The 18,543-nt window shown below is 30.2% G+C and overlaps 3 protein-coding genes across 3 annotated transcripts; all 3 read right to left on the bottom strand.

Annotated features, from left to right (window-relative positions):
* Positions 1 to 639: 639 nt before the first annotated feature.
* On the bottom strand, positions 640 to 4,846 carry LOC106783956 (odorant receptor 13a-like). The gene is made up of 11 exons (XM_014742981.1): positions 4,535 to 4,846; positions 3,982 to 4,432; positions 3,813 to 3,912; positions 3,604 to 3,726; positions 3,385 to 3,540; positions 3,238 to 3,299; positions 1,484 to 1,960; positions 1,257 to 1,356; positions 1,062 to 1,181; positions 803 to 958; positions 640 to 705 (listed from the first exon to the last, which is right to left on the bottom strand). The coding sequence occupies exons 1-11, from the start codon at positions 4,761 to 4,763 to the stop codon at positions 640 to 642; spliced, it is 2,040 nt and encodes a 679-aa protein (XP_014598467.1). The 5' UTR covers positions 4,764 to 4,846.
* Positions 4,847 to 5,984: 1,138 nt separating this feature from the next.
* LOC106783955 (odorant receptor 13a-like) lies at positions 5,985 to 7,123 on the bottom strand. Its single transcript, XM_014742980.1, has 5 exons — positions 6,744 to 7,123; positions 6,551 to 6,650; positions 6,345 to 6,467; positions 6,118 to 6,273; positions 5,985 to 6,050 (listed from the first exon to the last, which is right to left on the bottom strand). Exons 1-5 carry the CDS (start codon positions 7,121 to 7,123, stop codon positions 5,985 to 5,987), a joined length of 825 nt encoding a protein of 274 aa, XP_014598466.1.
* Positions 7,124 to 13,911: 6,788 nt separating this feature from the next.
* On the bottom strand, positions 13,912 to 15,606 carry LOC106783954 (odorant receptor 13a-like). The gene is made up of 6 exons (XM_014742979.1): positions 15,336 to 15,606; positions 14,764 to 15,244; positions 14,483 to 14,582; positions 14,269 to 14,391; positions 14,045 to 14,200; positions 13,912 to 13,980 (listed from the first exon to the last, which is right to left on the bottom strand). Exons 1-6 carry the CDS (start codon positions 15,604 to 15,606, stop codon positions 13,912 to 13,914), a joined length of 1,200 nt encoding a protein of 399 aa, XP_014598465.1.
* Between the last annotated feature and the right edge of the window lie 2,937 nt (positions 15,607 to 18,543).

The raw sequence follows: 18,543 nt of genomic DNA, 5'->3' as shown, positions 1-18,543 counted from the left end.
TCCATGTCGACTTCTGTCACAACGACGTATCAAGAACTGATCCTACCAGTTTGATTTCTGTTTGAAGTATTCCTTTTCAGCGCATGCTCTATGACAACTCTTATAGTATTATCTATGTATATTTAAATATTTTTTGATTAAATGATTAGTGAAAACTATAATTTTAATTATTAAGCTAAAAGAAGATATTATTTTTTTTTAGGATGATTTATTTCCAATGAAATTGGATTTATTGTATATAGAAATTATTGTTGTTATTCCGTTTGAAATAATTTGTTATAGCTATAGGTACGTAAGATCATATCAAACAGATCCCTCTATTGTACAAATTTCTAAGTCTTTTGATATTTCTTTTTCTTTGCATTGTTACTCCAGCGGTCACTTTCTTTTAAGATTTATGGAAATATTTTACGTTATCGACATTGATGTATCGTGTTACCAGCCTTAAGTATTATACTCTTCGAAGTAATACTTTCAGAAATATAAATCAATAAAAATTGACAAAAATCTATGATCGACAATATTGTGTGTTATGCTTTTACGAATTATTAGAATAGAAATAAAATAATCAAATTATTTTCTATATATTTCACTTTTTTCAACAATAGATAATAATACATTTTGATATACTTGCTTATTTTATTCGGTATTTACGATATTCATTGCATGAAGTAACGACAAGTAACTCATCGACGTTCTCAAAATCTGTCATAGGTATTTGATAAAAAGTTACTTTTTTTATTATTTTTTGTTTTTTTTTTTTTAATCTAGTAGAAAATAATTACACGATATTGTAACTCACATTGCAGAAAAGTTGATATTTGAATGAACAAAATTTTCCTGCAGTTATGCGAAGTGGTACTTTGGCTCTAATCATGATTATCATCAATGATTTAACTTCACTGGGAGGTAAAGTATACCATTTGCATTCGTAGGCAGCGTCAAAAATTCCAATGCTCTAAAAATCGTAACAATTTGTGACAAAAATTTTCTTTAAAAAGAAAAAAGAAATCAAGAAAAATCGAAATGTAAGAAATTGATTTTAAGTGAATTTGATTTACCTCTGAAATGAGTTTTTCACCGATGTAACAGTACAGGTATATTTGAAGCAATATGTATATTAGGTATGCCGACAAGAAAGTTGTTTGAGCTAGGATAACTCCATTTTTTCTTTCAAGGGCCTAGTAATAATTGTAATGATATTTAAATTCTATATACTAACATTTTAAATATATATTATTTATTTAAAATTTTACCATAAGTATTTGGAAAGACGTAACACAAAGTTGCAACGAACAGCCGAGCATTTGCAACAGTAACATGACATTGAATTTTTGTTCGATTGTTTCGGTGAATCTGAAATTCAAATAAATCCAAGTAAAACATTAATTAAACATCGTTATACTCGATTTCATTAAATCATACGTATATAAATGAATAAAAAAACGAAAAATTGTTTTGGTTTTAAAAAATATATATGTACCTGTTCAAAGAATTGTGTTTCTTAACGATTTTAGCAATTTTCAATTTAATTTCATTGCCATCGTGTGAATACAAATCGCGTAAATTATGTTTCAAATTGTTCAGTTGTCCGCACAAGTGAAACACTAAAGTAGCCACAAAAGTATCTACCGATGTATAAACTCCGCCTGTGCACCATGCAGCCAAGATTTGAGCAAAAATGGTTAACTCGTAATTCGGTGTTGATTGTATATTGTATGGAAAATATGAGCGTATTATAAGAACTCGACCGATATAACGTATAAATAACAAATGTAGAATGATGAAAAGAATGATGACCATGTAATAAGTTAAAGTACAACCGATAGATATCTTTCTGCAAATATTCGCGATCCTCATCATTCTTCTAACTTCATCCTTGGCATTAGTTTCTTTTCGATCCTTTTCCATGTTTGATAGGAGAACACTAATGGCTTGAGTAATATAATTCGTTAAAAAGAAAATTTATTTTCATGACGAATCTTTCTTTTTTTTTTTTCTTCTTTCTATAAGTATTATTTATATTATAGAAAATTTAAAGAAAAGAAAAAAAATATTTGTTTTTCTTTTTTTTTTATATAATATCGAATAATTAATTTTTTATAAGAAGACACGTATATACGAATTTCCGAAAGAAAAAAATTAATCTAATATAATTATATACGTTTAATTACATCTTCCACTGAACCAAAAGATAATTGTTTTCAAGACCGCAATTAACACGGTCATATTTCCAATCGACAAGTTTTCGATAATAAGATCGATATCACCCCATATGAAGTAGAGATTTATTGTTTGCGGTACGTTGATGATTAGTAACATCATGCTAAGTGGTAGAAGGACCAAGTAACTCGATGTTTCATTGATTTTTCTTTCTTTTGGCCAAATTCCCAAAATCTTCATAGAGTAACGATTCCAGCCACAAATATAATCCACGTAGGATACTTTAGCATGTTGAGATCAATCGACAAAGTATTAGTAAGTTATTCATATATAAACAGAAGGTAAGAAGTTCTAATGATTTGATGAAACTAATAATATTATAATCTCGTTAATGATGAATTTGATCGAATGCTTTTTTTTTTTTTATATAATTTTTTTGTTTTTTTTTTGTCAGGTAATTTATTATACCTCGGGATACATCCATGTAGGTTCTTCCGTTACTGCGACGTATCGAGAACTGATCCTCCTCGGTTGATTTTTGTTTCAAGTGTATTTCTTCTTAGCGCATGCTCTTTAAGGACTGTTGTTTATTATCATTTCTTTTTATATTAAGAATTTTATAAATTTATATCTCTTAAATAATTTTTATTGTCAAAGAGTAAAAATGTGAATAGTATTTTTTATTATTATTTTGAATGAAATTGATTCGGTGTTTCAATTATTAATATTTTCATGTTTGAGTACTTTGCCGTAGTTATGAATTAGATTGTTTTAAAACAGATCCCTCTATGGTAAGAATTTCTAAGCCCCTAGTTACTTGAAATATACCTTAACTCTTGTGGTTACTTTATTGAGAGAGATTCCATACATCATTTTTTTCTTACCGACGATGCCATTGTGTGATCAGCGTAAAGTAAAATCTTTTTAATCTAAGATTTCACGATATAAATCGATAGAAAGTTAAAAAACAAAGGTACGATCGTTAGATCGTTGGTTTAAATTATCGTAATATTATTGTAAAAAATTGAGTTATATATCTAATGTTAGTTTAAATAATTATTTTGAATATTTTACTCCATATCTTTGGTTTTCATCGCATACAGGACGGACAAGTAACCCATGGATGTTTTCAAAATCTGTTAAAGCATAAAATATTAGATTAAGAAAAATATTATTTATTATAACAAGAGAAAGAGAATATTATAAAATTCGTTAACTCACGTTGCTAAAAAGTACATGATTAAAAGAACAAAATTTTCCTGCCGTAATACGCGATGATATTTGTGCTCGTGACATTATTATTGTTAGACATCTAGCATCGTTTGGTGATAAATTATACCAGTTGCAATTATATGCAGCATAAGCCATTTCCGTACCCTACGATGTTATATTTATGATTTTTATTTTTGTATCAATAAATATATAAATGAAATGATTTACCTCGGTAAAAAGTTTCTGACCGACGTAACAATACAAATAAATGTGAAGCATGACGTATGTTGTGTATACCGCAAAAAAGAATAATCGGACTATCAATAATCCTTGATCATCGTCAACAAGTGCCTAGAATACTCACATATGAATTTGATATTATTTTCTTGAAATATCAAATGAATACACATAATTAATTTCAGAGTTTTTTTTTTTACCGAAATTGCTTGATACGATTGAACGCAGAGTTGTACAGTACAACCGATCATTTGCATAAGCAACATGTTGTTGAATCTATCTTCGATTGTTTCAGCATAACTATGAAGTAAACTTTTTAATGAAAAATTAAAAAAACATTTTCTTATTCTCTTATTATTTTCTTCTCACCTGTTGAGCATATCATATTTTTCCACAATTTTGATCAGATCAATTTGAAAATGATTTTTGTCTACGCAACACAAGTTGGACAATTGTTTTCTGAGGCTTGAAAATTGTCCGCACACGTGTAACACCAACATCATCATGAATGTATCCACAGCTGTGTAACTATTGGCCGCGTAAAATGCTGCTGTAACTTGACCAATTTGAGTTAATTCGAAATTTGGAAAGTGCCGTGTGTCGTATGGAAAATAAGCACTATAAAAAAGTGATCGTCCGGTGTATGGTAACAAAACGATTCTTAATGTCACATAGAGTATGACAAGAAAATTACACATTATTATACTTCCAGCTGTTATAGTTCTGCTAACGTCAGCAATTCTTGTCATTTTCGTTATATTTTCTTCGGTGTTGGCTTCTTTTCGATCATTTTCCATATGCGTTAAGAGTACCTTCATGGCTGGTAATAAATTTGTAGAAATAATTCAACAAAATTCTATTATATTTAGAAAATAATATATTATTTGTTTTTAAGAGAAATAATTTGAATGTTTATAATTACATCTACCGTTGGACCAAAAAGTAGCTGTTTTCAATACAGCAATCGTAATAGTCATGTTTGCAACCGATAGATTTTCCACGATTAATTCGAAATCACCCCATATAAAGTAGAGATTAGTTGTTTGTGGTATGGTAATGAAAAGTATCATAAAACCGATGGGGAATAACACTTTGTAACTGGACGCATTGTTGACTTTTCTTTCTTCCGGCCAAATTCCCATGAACTTCATAATTTTTCGGTTCCAACCACAGGCGTAATCCACGTAGGAAACTTTGATATGTTAATCGATCGAGATAATATGTAAATATTGTTAATTGAAAATTAATATTAAATATTGAAATTTTATATATATTGAACGAGAAGTATTGTAAAAAATCAAGAAATATTTCTTATTTTTGTTTTTTTTTTATTGGATTGTTTAATTTAACGTAATATATTTTGTTATAATAATTTAATGTTAATATATTTTGGATTAATAATTTAATACCTCGATCAACATCCATGTAAGCTATCGTCACAACGACGTATCAAGAACTAATCCTCCAAAGATTTTCTACGTTCAAAGCGCTTATTTCTAGCGCATGCTCCATAACATCAATCACGATTGAATTCTTATACTTCTCAATTGTTGTTCTTTAAATTATGTTACAAATAATTCACGTTCGCAGGTGTTATCATTGTTGTTTAATAAGTTATATAACAACGAAAACAAATTAAGAATTTTATTTTATATGTCTCAAAATTCGAATAATAATTATTAAGGATCATGCTGAATATGGCCATCTATAGTAAGGAATACTAAACAATCTCATAACACATTTCAATATATCTCACTCGGTTACTATGTTAATGTCTGTATTGTGTTTGTGCATGATACCTTACCGACGTAATTTATTATCCTTAATCTTTTTTATAGTAATTTTTGTATATATCACTTTTTCGTACATATATTTTCATTTAAGCTTTTTCAATATTTTTCATATATTTTGTTATAGTATGTTTTACGCGCAGGTGTGTTATAAAAGATCAACAAATATTCATGCGCGAGTTTAAGGTTTTTCTTATTTTACATTTAAATATTATTGATAAGTGTTTTTCTAAATTTTGTTTAAAAAGTTCTAAGCCTGATACTTGTACGTGTTTTAACTCATATGGTTATTCGATTAGTATCCACATTGCAGGCACGTTACTTTATCGACGTCGAACTGACTTTCGTATTTTATAACATTTTATATATATTATTTTTTTCTTTTTATATTAAATTAGAAAATAAATATTTCACGAAACGATATAATAATTTCTTCCCGATCAAAGTTTTTGATATACACGTTTCATTCGGAATCATGAATTATTTCTAATTTATATGAAACCTCGAATACTATATATATATATATAATAGGATACCTTAATTGAATTTTTAGAATTAATTATTTAGACTAACGTGTAAAATTTATTCTACGTGTTTGGCTTTCATTGTATACAGGACAGACAAATAACCCATGGACGTTTTTAAAATCTGTAGAATAGAAAATCAAATGAATAAATAATTACGAAATAGTTACGAATTGTTTTTCCTTGCTCACTTTGGTAAAAAGAAGAAGATTGAATGAACAAAATCGACCAGCGGTTATGTGTAATGGTGATCGTGCTCGACGAATCATTAAAATAAGATATTTACTTTGTTTTGGAGTTATGTTGTACCATTCGCACTCGTATGCTGCGTCGGCCATTTCATTGCTCTAAACAATAAAGGTAAATTATTAAAAAAACAAAAAAAGAATTATTGAAATAAAAATAAATACAAATATACCTTTGATACTAATTCTTCTCCTATGTAACAATAAAGATAAATTTGTAACAGAATATAGCATATGTAAAGTGTTAGGAAGCATATTTGAAACACGAGCAGTTCTTGATTTTCTTCAGTAATCGACTAGAATAATTATAAACACGTTAATATTATAATTTTATGAAATTTTTACTTGGAATCTTTGTTGTTGTTGTTGTTGTTGTTACCAAAAGTGCTTGGAAGAATAAAACGCATAGTTTTACGGTACAACCGAGCATTTGCATCAACAACATTCTATTAAATTTTTCCTCTATCGTGTTGGCAAATCTAAACAAACGAAATGTATCCTAATCATTGTTAAGAAAAAAACTCATTCCCGAGTTTATTAATACAAATAAAATAATTATTTTGTTAACTCACTCGTTAAGGCAATCATGTTTCTTCACGATATCGGCAAAATTTTGTTTGAAATTTCCATTTTTATCGTTGCAAATGTTTTTCAATTGTCGCCGAAGATTTGCTAATTGTCCGCACACGTGAAATATCAACATTGCAACGAAAGTGTCGACAGCCGTGTAAGTTGTTGCTGTATAAAAGGCAGATATTATTTGTCCAATTGATATTATTTGAAAATTTGGTGTGACCAATGTCTCGTAGGGAAAATATGATTGTAAGAATAATGCACGACCGGTACGACGCATCAACAAGAATCGTGAGATAGCCCAAAGTACAACTACGCTGTTAGTTATCACTGTACTTCCAATTGATATTCTCCTTGATATTTTAGCAATTTTAGTCATTTTGTTGATTTCTTCTTCCGTCTTTGCCTCTTTTCGATGGTCCACCATGAAAGACAATAGAATCTTGATAGCTTACGCATCGATCGGAACAAACAAAAAATCAATTTATAATTCAACTTTTAAGAAGAGTCATTATTTATTCAGTATTCAATAAAATATTTTTGATCGGAATTTATAATTAAATATTAATATATAATCTTGACGGGAGAATCTTTTTCCGACAAATTATTACGAACATTCGTATTACAGAATGATCCAAATTATTTTTATAAATACTGATAAAATAAATAAATTGTATTTTGTACAATAAAGAATTTACCAATAAAGGAAGAAGACATTTTAAAAAATGTGTAATATTTAATATATATTATAATATTTAAATGCATAATATTTTTAATATAATCTATATGCATAATATTTATGCATAGATTTGAAATAAAAAGCATCAGGAATACCTGGTTATCTTTCCTTTGCTAGTTAATTATAGTAAATTGTATAAAAAATAAAATGAAACATAATAATTACTTCTTCCGTTGAACCAAAAGGTGATCATCTTAATAAGCGCGATGATAACAGTAATGTTAGCCACCGAAAGATTATCCACGATTAAATTGAAGTCACCCCATATGAAATAAAGATTAATGGTTTGTGGTGCAGCCATAAAAAAAAACATAAGGCTAATTGGTATTAGCACTTTGTAGCTTGAAACTCGATTAAATTTTCTTTCTTCCGGCCAAATCCCTATGAACTTCATGGTGTACCGGTTCCAACCAGATGCGTAATCCACGTATGAAACTTTGACATGCAAATTGATCGATTGAATTTTATTAATGATAGTGTTATTTAAATGAAAAAACAAAAAAAGACAAAAAAAATATTATTCGAAATACGAAATGTGACACGTATGATTAGAAATATTAAATGTTTTTTGTTAATTTATACCTGGATTAAAATCCATGTTAGGTTCTCGGGAGAACGATCTATCAAGAACTGATATTCTCAGTTCCTTTAGCTATTTCAATCGTCTCTATTTATTTAGCGCATGCTCACTATCACTGAGAATACTCGAATATTATACTTATAACAACTTAAGTTTTCATTTAATTCTAATTTATATTGACTCGATTATAAATTGAATTTATCGTGAATTTTGTTTTAACGATTAACACAGTTTTTATTTATTTTCATTTGTTTATTGACAAATTAAACAATTAAGAATATTTCTAATGGAAACTTTGGAATCATCCTTGGTGTTCCTTTAAATAAGTGTCCCTCTATACCAAGAAAATCGAAACATGTCATTGTGTTCTGCGCACCTCGACTCTTGCGGTTAGTTAAGGGCTCCTTATCAGATATTCCTTCGGATATATTACCTTACCGACGTACGATCTATCATTAGGGAAACTAATTTACGTGATAATTATAATAGAAGCTCTTTACTGAATTTATAAGAAATAATATTGTGAAATATATTACTCTTTGAAATAATAATATTTTATATAACAATTTGAAGCGTGTGTTGATTGTTGTTCATGTTGAAGTTTTGATTTTGATTGCATAAAGAACCGATATGTAACCCATCGATGTCTTCAAAATCTAAAATTGAATCGTTAGTATAATATATTTGAGAGTCTTAATATTTTTTTTTAGAATATTTTATACTTACACTACTATATAATTCTAGTGTGAAGGTACAAAATTTACCAGCTGAAAGATACAATGGTGATCTTGCGCGATACATGATCATTAAAAGTGATTTTGATTCTTTCGGTTTTAAATTGTACCATTCAGATTCGTAAACAGCTTGCAGGATATCCGTGCTCTGAAATATTATTATTTTTAAACTTTATATCTTGTATATTTCATTTTTAAATTAACTTGCCTCCGAAAGTAGTCTTTCGCCAACGTAACAATAAAGATAAAGCTGAATTAAAATGTAACATATGTAGAGCATTAGAAACGATACTTCCAAAATAAATAATTCATCTGGTCCTTCGATATACGACTGTAATTAATATAAACAAGCTCCATTTATTTATTTATTTGATCAATATTTTTAAATAAATTATTTATATAATCGGAATAGAGTTACGTTATACGGGATATATTTGATAAAATTGATATTTTATTACGATATATACTGACAGTTTTTATATAATATTAATATTAAAAATACTCAAATACTAAAATTATTATTAAAAATATTAATTCAAATCTGATCATATTACAATTATTATATCTTACCAAAAGTGCTTGGAAACATTGAAAACACAATTGCACGGTGCATCCCAATATTTGAATCAATAGCATTATGTGAAATCGATTCTCGATCGTATCAACGAACCTAACAAAATTTTAATTTAATTTAACATAAATTTCAATTCTTTTTCTTTTTTTTTTTTTTTTAACATCATACCTGTTAAGATAATCATGTTTCTCGACGATGTTGGTTAGTTTAGTTTTGAACTCGTCACTGGTCATAGATCGTAGATTTATCAACTCTCGTTTCAAATTTGAAAGTTGTCCACAAATATGTAGAACTAACATTGCGATGAATGTGTCTACAGCTGTGTAAGATGTTGCAGCATAGAATGCTGCTATTAATTGTGCTATAAATGTTAGCTCGTAATTAGGACTGATTCGTGTATCGTAAGGAAAATATGCTCGAAATAAAAGATTTCGACCGGTATGCAGTATAGTGACGTAGCGTAGTATAGCGTAAACAATGACGACACTTAGACACATGAGTGTACTTCTGATCGATATTTTTCTCGAAATAGTTACGGTGTTCCTTATCGTCCTTGATTCCTCTTCGGTTGTTGCACCTTTTTGATCTTCTTCCATTAACGATAGAAGATATTTGAGAGCTTGCATGGAGAAGGAATTTTTTGTTCTATAATCAATCCAATTTTTCTATCATATTTCTTCAATGTTTTTTTTTTTTTCTTTTCTTTTTTAATTAATATATAATTTAATTTAATATATATCTATATATTTAAAAAATGTATTATTTATTTACATTGTCCATTCAACCAGAAAAAGATAGTTTTAAGTAGTGCTATCGTGACGGATATGTTACCCATCGATAAATTTTCTACGACGAGATTAAAATTGGTCCAGACGAAGAATAGATTAACCGTTTGAGGTAGACAGATGAAACAGAACATCAAGCATACTGGCGTCAAAATTTTGTAGCTTGAAATTTGATCGAGTCTTCTTTCGTTTGGCCAAATCCCTATGAAATTCATGGTATAACGATTCCATCCACAAGCGTAATCAATTTTTGACACCTTTTGTATGTTCATTGTAATTTCATTTAAAATTAGATCGATTTATTAAAATTGATTCTTATAATTGTTTCTTTTTTTTTCTTGTTTTTTTTTTTTAAGCACGAGTTAGTTCATGCGTCCGAGACACGTCTAGGACTGATCTCGAATTCATTTCTTTCGTATTTCGCGAGCTATGTCCTTCTAACATATATGTGTTCTTGGCGCATGCTCTATGAAAATAAACAGTAACCATAGGAAATGATTTGCGTTTCAAAATCGAATCGATCTCGATTACGATTACTTGGGAAAAATTGTCATTTTTACGTGATTTTAATTTTTTCGTTAATTCCAAATTTCAATGTTGTCCATCATCTTTGACGAAATTTTGACAAAAGCTTTTTGTTAAATATTTACATACAATTGAGATGAAAATTATAAGAGTGTGGGAGGGGAGGGGTGCATTAAAACAAGTCCCTCTATCGTTAGAAAACCTAAACCATCGACACCACTTGACTCTGGTGGTTAGAACAAGTTTTCTTTAGCTATGTTACTTTATCGACGTTTGTTTTTAAAACGATGGAAATTTGTTCATACCGTTTTTCTTTAAGAATTATGTAATTGTAATATACTTTCGTATAGTACGATTATATATAATTGTTAAATGACAATGAAGAAAGTCAGATCGTAATTCCTTTATTTATAGGAATGTATTATAACATAACGTCTCAAAAAATATTTATATACGTATATAATTTAATTAAATATTTAAAATTGTATAAATAATATATATAATCATTATAAATAGAATTTATCCGAATGGTTTGTACACAAATTGTAAAAATAAATTTCAGGGACTTAAACAAATAAAAATTATCATGCCAAATTGCAAAGTTCTTTTTCCAAACGAATATGCAAAATTGTAGCTACTTTACGGGGTCCTTGAAAATTATTTCAAACATTCGTTAAGATTATTCAGTTAAATCTTGTACTGTGCGATCACGTAATAGTTACGCGAATAAAAATGAAATTCGTATCATTTATTTCTATTCCATTTATTATCAATTGTATCAAATTATTTCTTGTTATCTGATATTGTTAGCAACACTGAAAGATATCCTATTGACGTTTTCAAAATCTGCAAATGTACAAAAAATATTTTTAAAAGATATAATAATGCGTCTAGATAAATGAATTTTTGTCACTCACGTTGGAAAACATTTCCATCGAAAATGTGCCAAATTTTCCGGCTGTTAAGCAAAGTGGAATCGAAGATCGATGCATTACGAAAAGAATATTTCGTGCATCCTTAGGGAGCAAGTTACACCATTGCGATTCGTATGCTGACATGCCCATTTCGGAACTCTGTTTAACACATATCACATAATGCATAGTTCCTATATAATTTAAATATATACAAAAAATATTTTGTTAACCTGAACGATAAGCATATCTCCAACGTAACAATACAAATATAGTTGTACCAATGTAACAACTACAAATAATACAACAAAAAACAATTGTTCTACAGGAAATTCATCCCCATCCTGTTTCATTATCTACGAAAACAAAAACAAAAAAGGAAATAAAAAAGCCCATATTAAATAATTACAAAAATATAATATAAATCATTTATGCAATCGACTTACGCGAAATAATTGAAATGTTTGAAAGCACACTTGAATGATACAAGCCAGTATTTGAATGAGCATCAACAAGTTAAACGAATTCTCGATCGATTTGGCATACCTTGGATGATAATAATAATTAATCACAATCGCATAATGAATCATCGATAAAATAAACACATTCGATAGACAGACCAACCAATTGAGATGTTCGTGTCTCTTCACGATCCACTTCAATTCCTGCGTAAAATTATTGGCCATTTCGGTAAATTGATTGTTCGGTAAATTTTCAAGTGCACGCCTTAGATTTGTAATTTGGGCACAGGCATGAAGGACCAACATTGTAATGAACGTGTCTACGCCTATGTATGACACGGTAGCGCTGTACGCTGCTACGATTTGTCCGAAACACGAAATACAAAAGGTCGGTGTTTCACTAATGTCATATGGGAAATAAGCTGGATAGACGACCGTATGTTGTGGTTCGAATTGATCTCTCTGCATTCGGGCAATCATTAAGGTTCGAGGTATAATATAAATCGAAGTCATGAAGTGTGCTAACGTTGTACACCATATCGATATGATTCTTGCCTTTTTAGCGTTATCCAACATGACTGATCTCTCGCTTTCACTTTTCGGTCTTTTCCAATCTTCGACAAATGAACTTAGAAGTGGTCTCAATGCTGGAAACAATTTATTATTTCTTTTTATTTATTTTCCATCACTCGTGTGTGTGTGTGTGTGGGTGTGTGTGATATAAAACACTGTTACGTATCACCGAAATCTCACTTACATTCCAAATGATATCGCGCGAACAACAATTTAATGCAAGACATGGTAATGGGTACGTTGGCAGTCGCTAAAATTTCTGTCATCAGTTCAATGTTACCCCAGATCATCAGAAGATACGCCGATTGTGGTAATGTTATAAATCCGAACATAAAAAATGAATGGACAATGAACCAATATTTCGATAAAGTGGGATCACTTTCGGCGTATTTTGAGTCAGGCCAAATTCCAAGTATTTTTAAGCTGAATCGGTTCCAGCCAATTGCATAATTCAAATCTGTGAAAGGAATAATAACTCGCGTTGGGGTATAAACGAAAAGTTAAAAATATTTAAAGACTTTTTTTTTCCTTTTCTTATTTATTGGAGGGAAATTTAAAAAATTACACTGAAAAATTGTACCTTCTTCGAATCCTGTTGGCATCGTATGACGATTGTAATACGCGACGAAACAACGACTGCGCGTTTCTAGTTCGTCATACGACATAGATGTCCTTCCCTTTTTATTTTTCCAACACGCATGCTCGTCAAACTAAAATGAAGTATCCATCACTGGGTATTTAATAATTAATCTACTTGGAATCTCGTAGTACGATTTTATCTTCCCTTATAATATACCGAACGCATTTAAATAAGCAACCTCGTTGAAGTTTCCATATCCAACCTTCCCCATTTTCAACGCTTTGTAATCCCTTGTACATTATTATACGTAATAACATATATTCAGTATTTCCCGATATTAACAAAGGGGAATAAAACGGATAAGTGAATTGAAGTCCAGATGTGCTGCGAAATAACACAGGAAGTGTCTACGAAAATTATTCATAATTGAAAAGGTATTTCATTTTGTTTTTTAGCGATCAACATTCGTACATTTCTATTGCAAGATCGTTGAGTTTTTAATTTTTTTTTTGTACTGCATAATTGTTTTTTTCTTTTTTTTTTTATTGTTTTAATTAATTTTTATTAGCAATACGTTGATAATTTGGTAGGGCAAAGTTATGAAAAAGAAAATTACATACAGAGTACACAAGTAACATAGGAATGATATTTAATATTTTACAAATTATTTGTCAATCGCGGGTAAATCATATATAACGTGAATAATTATTCTTCAATTAGACGATCTTTCATAGCGAGTAATACCGATAAATATCCGGCAGATGTTTTCATGATCTGTAATTAAAAATAAATTATATATGATATTTCCGAATAAGAGAATATTTTTCGTGATACTCACGGCACCGAACAACTCTAAAGAAAATGGACTAAATTTTCCAGCCGTGATTTGAAAGGCTATTCTTGCTCGACAAATTACTATCATCAGGCACATTGCCTTTTTAGGTGGCAAGTCATACCATTCGCAATCGTAAGCGGAGAAAGCTATTCCAGTGCTCTTAAAGGCACAAGTTGATAAATTCTTAGCTGGGCACGAGTAAGAGGCCAACTTTGTTATTGACTTACCTCGACTAGAAGTGTTTCACCAACGTAGCAATAAATGTATAAATGCAACATCGTGTATATTACGTGAATAACAAAAAATATCAGTCCGACTATTGGCAATTCCTGTTCCTGTGATCCCATCGACTAGGAAAACAAACAAAATTGAAATGTTCGATCTTTTCTTTTCTTTTGTATTTTTTTTTTTTATAAAAAAGATATATTTCATTTTATATACCGTAATCATACGATATCCAGTCAGACAAAACATAGCTGTGGAAATTAAAGTTTGTCCGAGTAGGGTTAGATTGAAACAATCCTCAACTATTATGGCGAATCTTGAAACGAAAAAGAAATTTCGATTGATAAAGGTATAGATTAAATTGATATTTTGGACAAAATCAAATTGGCATCATTATCGTTGGATCGATGTTGGACAAAATTTTGATGAAAAATATTTGCAAATGGAAATGAGAAAAAATGTATTTAAAGAAAAAAAAAAGAATATACAATACTAACTTATATAATTGTTCGTGCCTGTTGACAATGAATCCAAGTCTACTTTGAAATAATGTTATGTCACGTTTTGCTAAGTTAGACAATTCTTTTAAATTCAATTGCAAAACCGACAATTGTCCACACAAATGTAAAACAAAAACAGCGAGAAATGTATCGAAGCAAGAATAACATATAGCTGTTAGAACTGTTCCCATAAATTGTCCCATCCAAGTGATCTCGAAATAAGGGCTTTTCTTGGTATCGTATGGAAATGTTGCAGGATGCAATAGCCCTCCTAGATCTACTTCGGATGCACTAGCCATGTTTGCATACGTTTGAAGCGATATAAAGGCTGTCAACATTAGGTATGTCAAAGTTGAACAGAAAAGTGATATTCGTCTACTCAATTTAGCATTTTTCAACATCGTCAAACGTTCTGGATCAGGTATCATTTTATTGTCAGTCCAATCGTGAAGTATTTCTACGAGTAATGATCTCAAAGCTTTATTCAAGAAAAAAGCAAAAAAGAAAAACAACATTCAACAAATACAAATAATAAATGAAATGAAATAAAATGAATTATGATATTTTACCTTTACCGTGATACCGCAAGACGATTTGTTTTATCAAAGCGAATACGATTGGTATGTTGATAGATAAATTTTCGATAGCTTCGTCCAAACTTGTTGAATTCAAAATCAGATCTGCTGTTTGTGGTGCACATATGAACAAAAATGTCACAGTCGTACTCGTCCAAAAGATAATGGCTGATATTAATCGCCATGTAAACGTTGTTTTCGTAGGTTCCGGCCAAACTCCTAATACCGACAAGTTAAAACGATTCCATCCAATAGCGTAATCCATATTTGTTCGGCATACAAAACTTGAATAAAAGTAAATTGTCAAATTTTTTCGATAGATTAAGACACGAGAGAGAGAGAAAGAGTATGAACGAACTATAAGTAAATTTGTTTTCTCGAAAAGGGTTGAATATCACGCATGCTCCATAAAAATATAAAAGAAAAACAATGCGGCGGTGATAGTTTTAATGAATAGGGTCAAACTTTATAACGCGAAACCCGTTATTTGTGAGAAGAATCGCTAATGCATATTATTATCGATTATATTTTTTTTTCTTTCTAGTATACACTGGAATATAATTTTGAGGAATAAATCTCGCGAAAAGTTTGAGTCGGTCGACTAAAAAAAAAACAAAACAAAAAACTATAGGGCTTAAATACCAAATGAGAAAGGTTTCGTGGATTGGTAGTGTTTTCATTTTGTTTTTTTTTTTCATTTTTCGCTTACGTACAATTTGGTAGACTAACATTTTTCCCTTCGTATTATTACATTGTATAATTTTAAAAACCCGAAGAAGGATACTTTTTCTCGTGGGAACGGGTGCAGGTTCTTGTGAATTTGTTAACGAAACGAAATAATGCTCGGTCATCGTTCTCGTGGTCATATTCAATCGAACGTTGGTGCGTGACGAATTCAGATTCAGCAAATGGTAAGAGGAAGTTGCGGTATTATTTTTATTACACGAATATATTAGAATTATATCATATATATCCATTTAACCAATCTTAATTCGTAATTTTCGAAATATTGGAATGAATGATTATTATTTTATCGGTTTGTTAGAATGGCGTTTTCATTTTTTGCAGAATTAATCTCTGTGTTCCGATATTGTCAATAAAACCGAAAGATATCCCATCGAAGTTCTTACGATCTATGAAAAGAACAAAAAAAAAGAAAAAGAAAAGAAAATATAAAACATTAGATATAATTTACATAATAATTAGAATTAGAATCGAATTAATGATGTATTTCTATCTATTGTTTTTTTACCTCGCTAAACGTTTTCATGGAGAACGTGCTAAATTTTCCAGCGGTCAAACGAAGTGGGATAGCTGATCGGTGCATCACGAAAAGAAGATTCCTTGCTTCCTTCGGAGACAAGTTGCACCATTTAGATTCGTATACGGATTCACTCATACCGGAGCTCTAATTAATCACACAACTAGGTTAAATATCGCGTACTGACATTTAAATGTTATTTTCCTTTACCTGAACAATAAGCATTTCACCCACGTAACAATAAATGTATAGATGTATTAAAGTAACGGCAACAAATAATACTAAGAAACTTAATTGAACTGTAGGAAACTCGCCATTATTTTGTCCTAATATCTAAAAAAAAGAAAAAAAAGAAAAGGAAGATAATAAACAAAATGAACGTATAACATTGAAATGAAATGGACAACTATATTGTTTCTTTGTTTTCTCTTTTCAGATCTTTAACTTACTGCCTTGACTTGATAACTTTGAAAACACACTTGCATGGTGCAAGTAAGGATTTGTACGAGCATCAAAATGTTGAATGAATTTTCGATCGTTTGAGCGAACCTTTAAAATACATCGACGATCATCAAACTCGATAACGCATAAGTGTAAATATAATTTCAATAATGAAAAATGTGATATGATTAAACCAACCAATTGAGATGTTCGTGTCTTTTAACGATTAACGTTAATTTTTCGATGAAATTATCGGTCTCCCTATCTTTCAAGGTTCTTCCATCAGCCAAAGATTTAAGGGTTAACCTTAAATTTGAAATTTGTGCGCAAACGTGAAGAACTAACATCGAGATAAAACTATCGACACCTGTATAAGAAACCGTAGCACTGTAAGCCGCTAATATTTGTCCAAGACAAGTTAAATAAAATACCGAAGTTCTCCTAACGTCGTAAGGAAAATAAGCAGGACAAATGAGTGTTCGATCCGGTTCCATTTGATCCCTTTGCATTTGCAATATCATAGTGATTCGAAGAAGTATGTATATCGTTGTCATAATCTGTATCATAACTGTACACAACATCGATATCGTTCTCGCCTTTCTAGCATTGCTCAGCATAATTGATCTTTCCTCATGACTTTTTGATCTATTCCAATCGTCAAAGAAAGCACTTAGAAGTGGATTAAGTGCTAGGAAAAATAAGCGAATAGATTATTATCATCATCAAATGTATATTAAATAAAATGTTGATGATCATCACTTGTTATTCGATAAACGTTGTTCCCGCGCGTTTCACCGAATTCTTACTTTTCGAATGATAATAAATGATGAATAGTTTGAAACAAGCTATAGTAACAGGAACGTTTGCAGTTGCTAAATCCTCCGTCATTAAATCAAGATCACCCCAGATTATTATCAAATACGCTGATTGCGGTAAGATTATAAATCCCAGCATGAAAAATGCGTGAACGATCCAACGATATTTAGTAAAGCCCAAGTTTTTATCCAATTTATCCGAATCCGGCCATACACCGAGGAATTGAAGATTTAATCGGTTCCAGCCGATTGCGTAATCCAAATCTGTTGAGGAATGGTTGAAAACACGCGTTGAAGTACGATATAAAAATGTGTGCTTCGTTTTAAGATGTCTTTTTTTTTTCTTTTTTTTTTTTAATCACAATCAATCTCGTACCTTTGGTAAATTCCATATCACTATAAGAACACTTAAAATGAACGTGTAACGCGACGATACAATAACTGCGCTATTGTTCGCGTCTTTCGATATGAATATAATTTTATTTTTCTTCTTCTGTATAGTACGCATGCTCATCATTCTCGTCGAAGTAAAATGAACAACAACAACAACCACCACCACTACCACTACCACCACTACCAGCACCGATACCATCTACTTAAAAATGTATACAGCCAGGACCGTACCGTTTAACTTTATCCTCCCCTTCTAAATGCATTTTTACTTATGTTAGTAACCTCGCGCGCG

The sequence above is a fragment of the Polistes canadensis genome, unplaced genomic scaffold, assembly GCF_001313835.1.
Source record: "Polistes canadensis isolate GaletaPanama2010 unplaced genomic scaffold, ASM131383v1 scaffold_28, whole genome shotgun sequence".
Taxonomy (NCBI): Eukaryota; Metazoa; Arthropoda; class Insecta; order Hymenoptera; family Vespidae; genus Polistes; species Polistes canadensis.
This window is presented reverse-complemented; position numbering and strand designations above follow the sequence as displayed.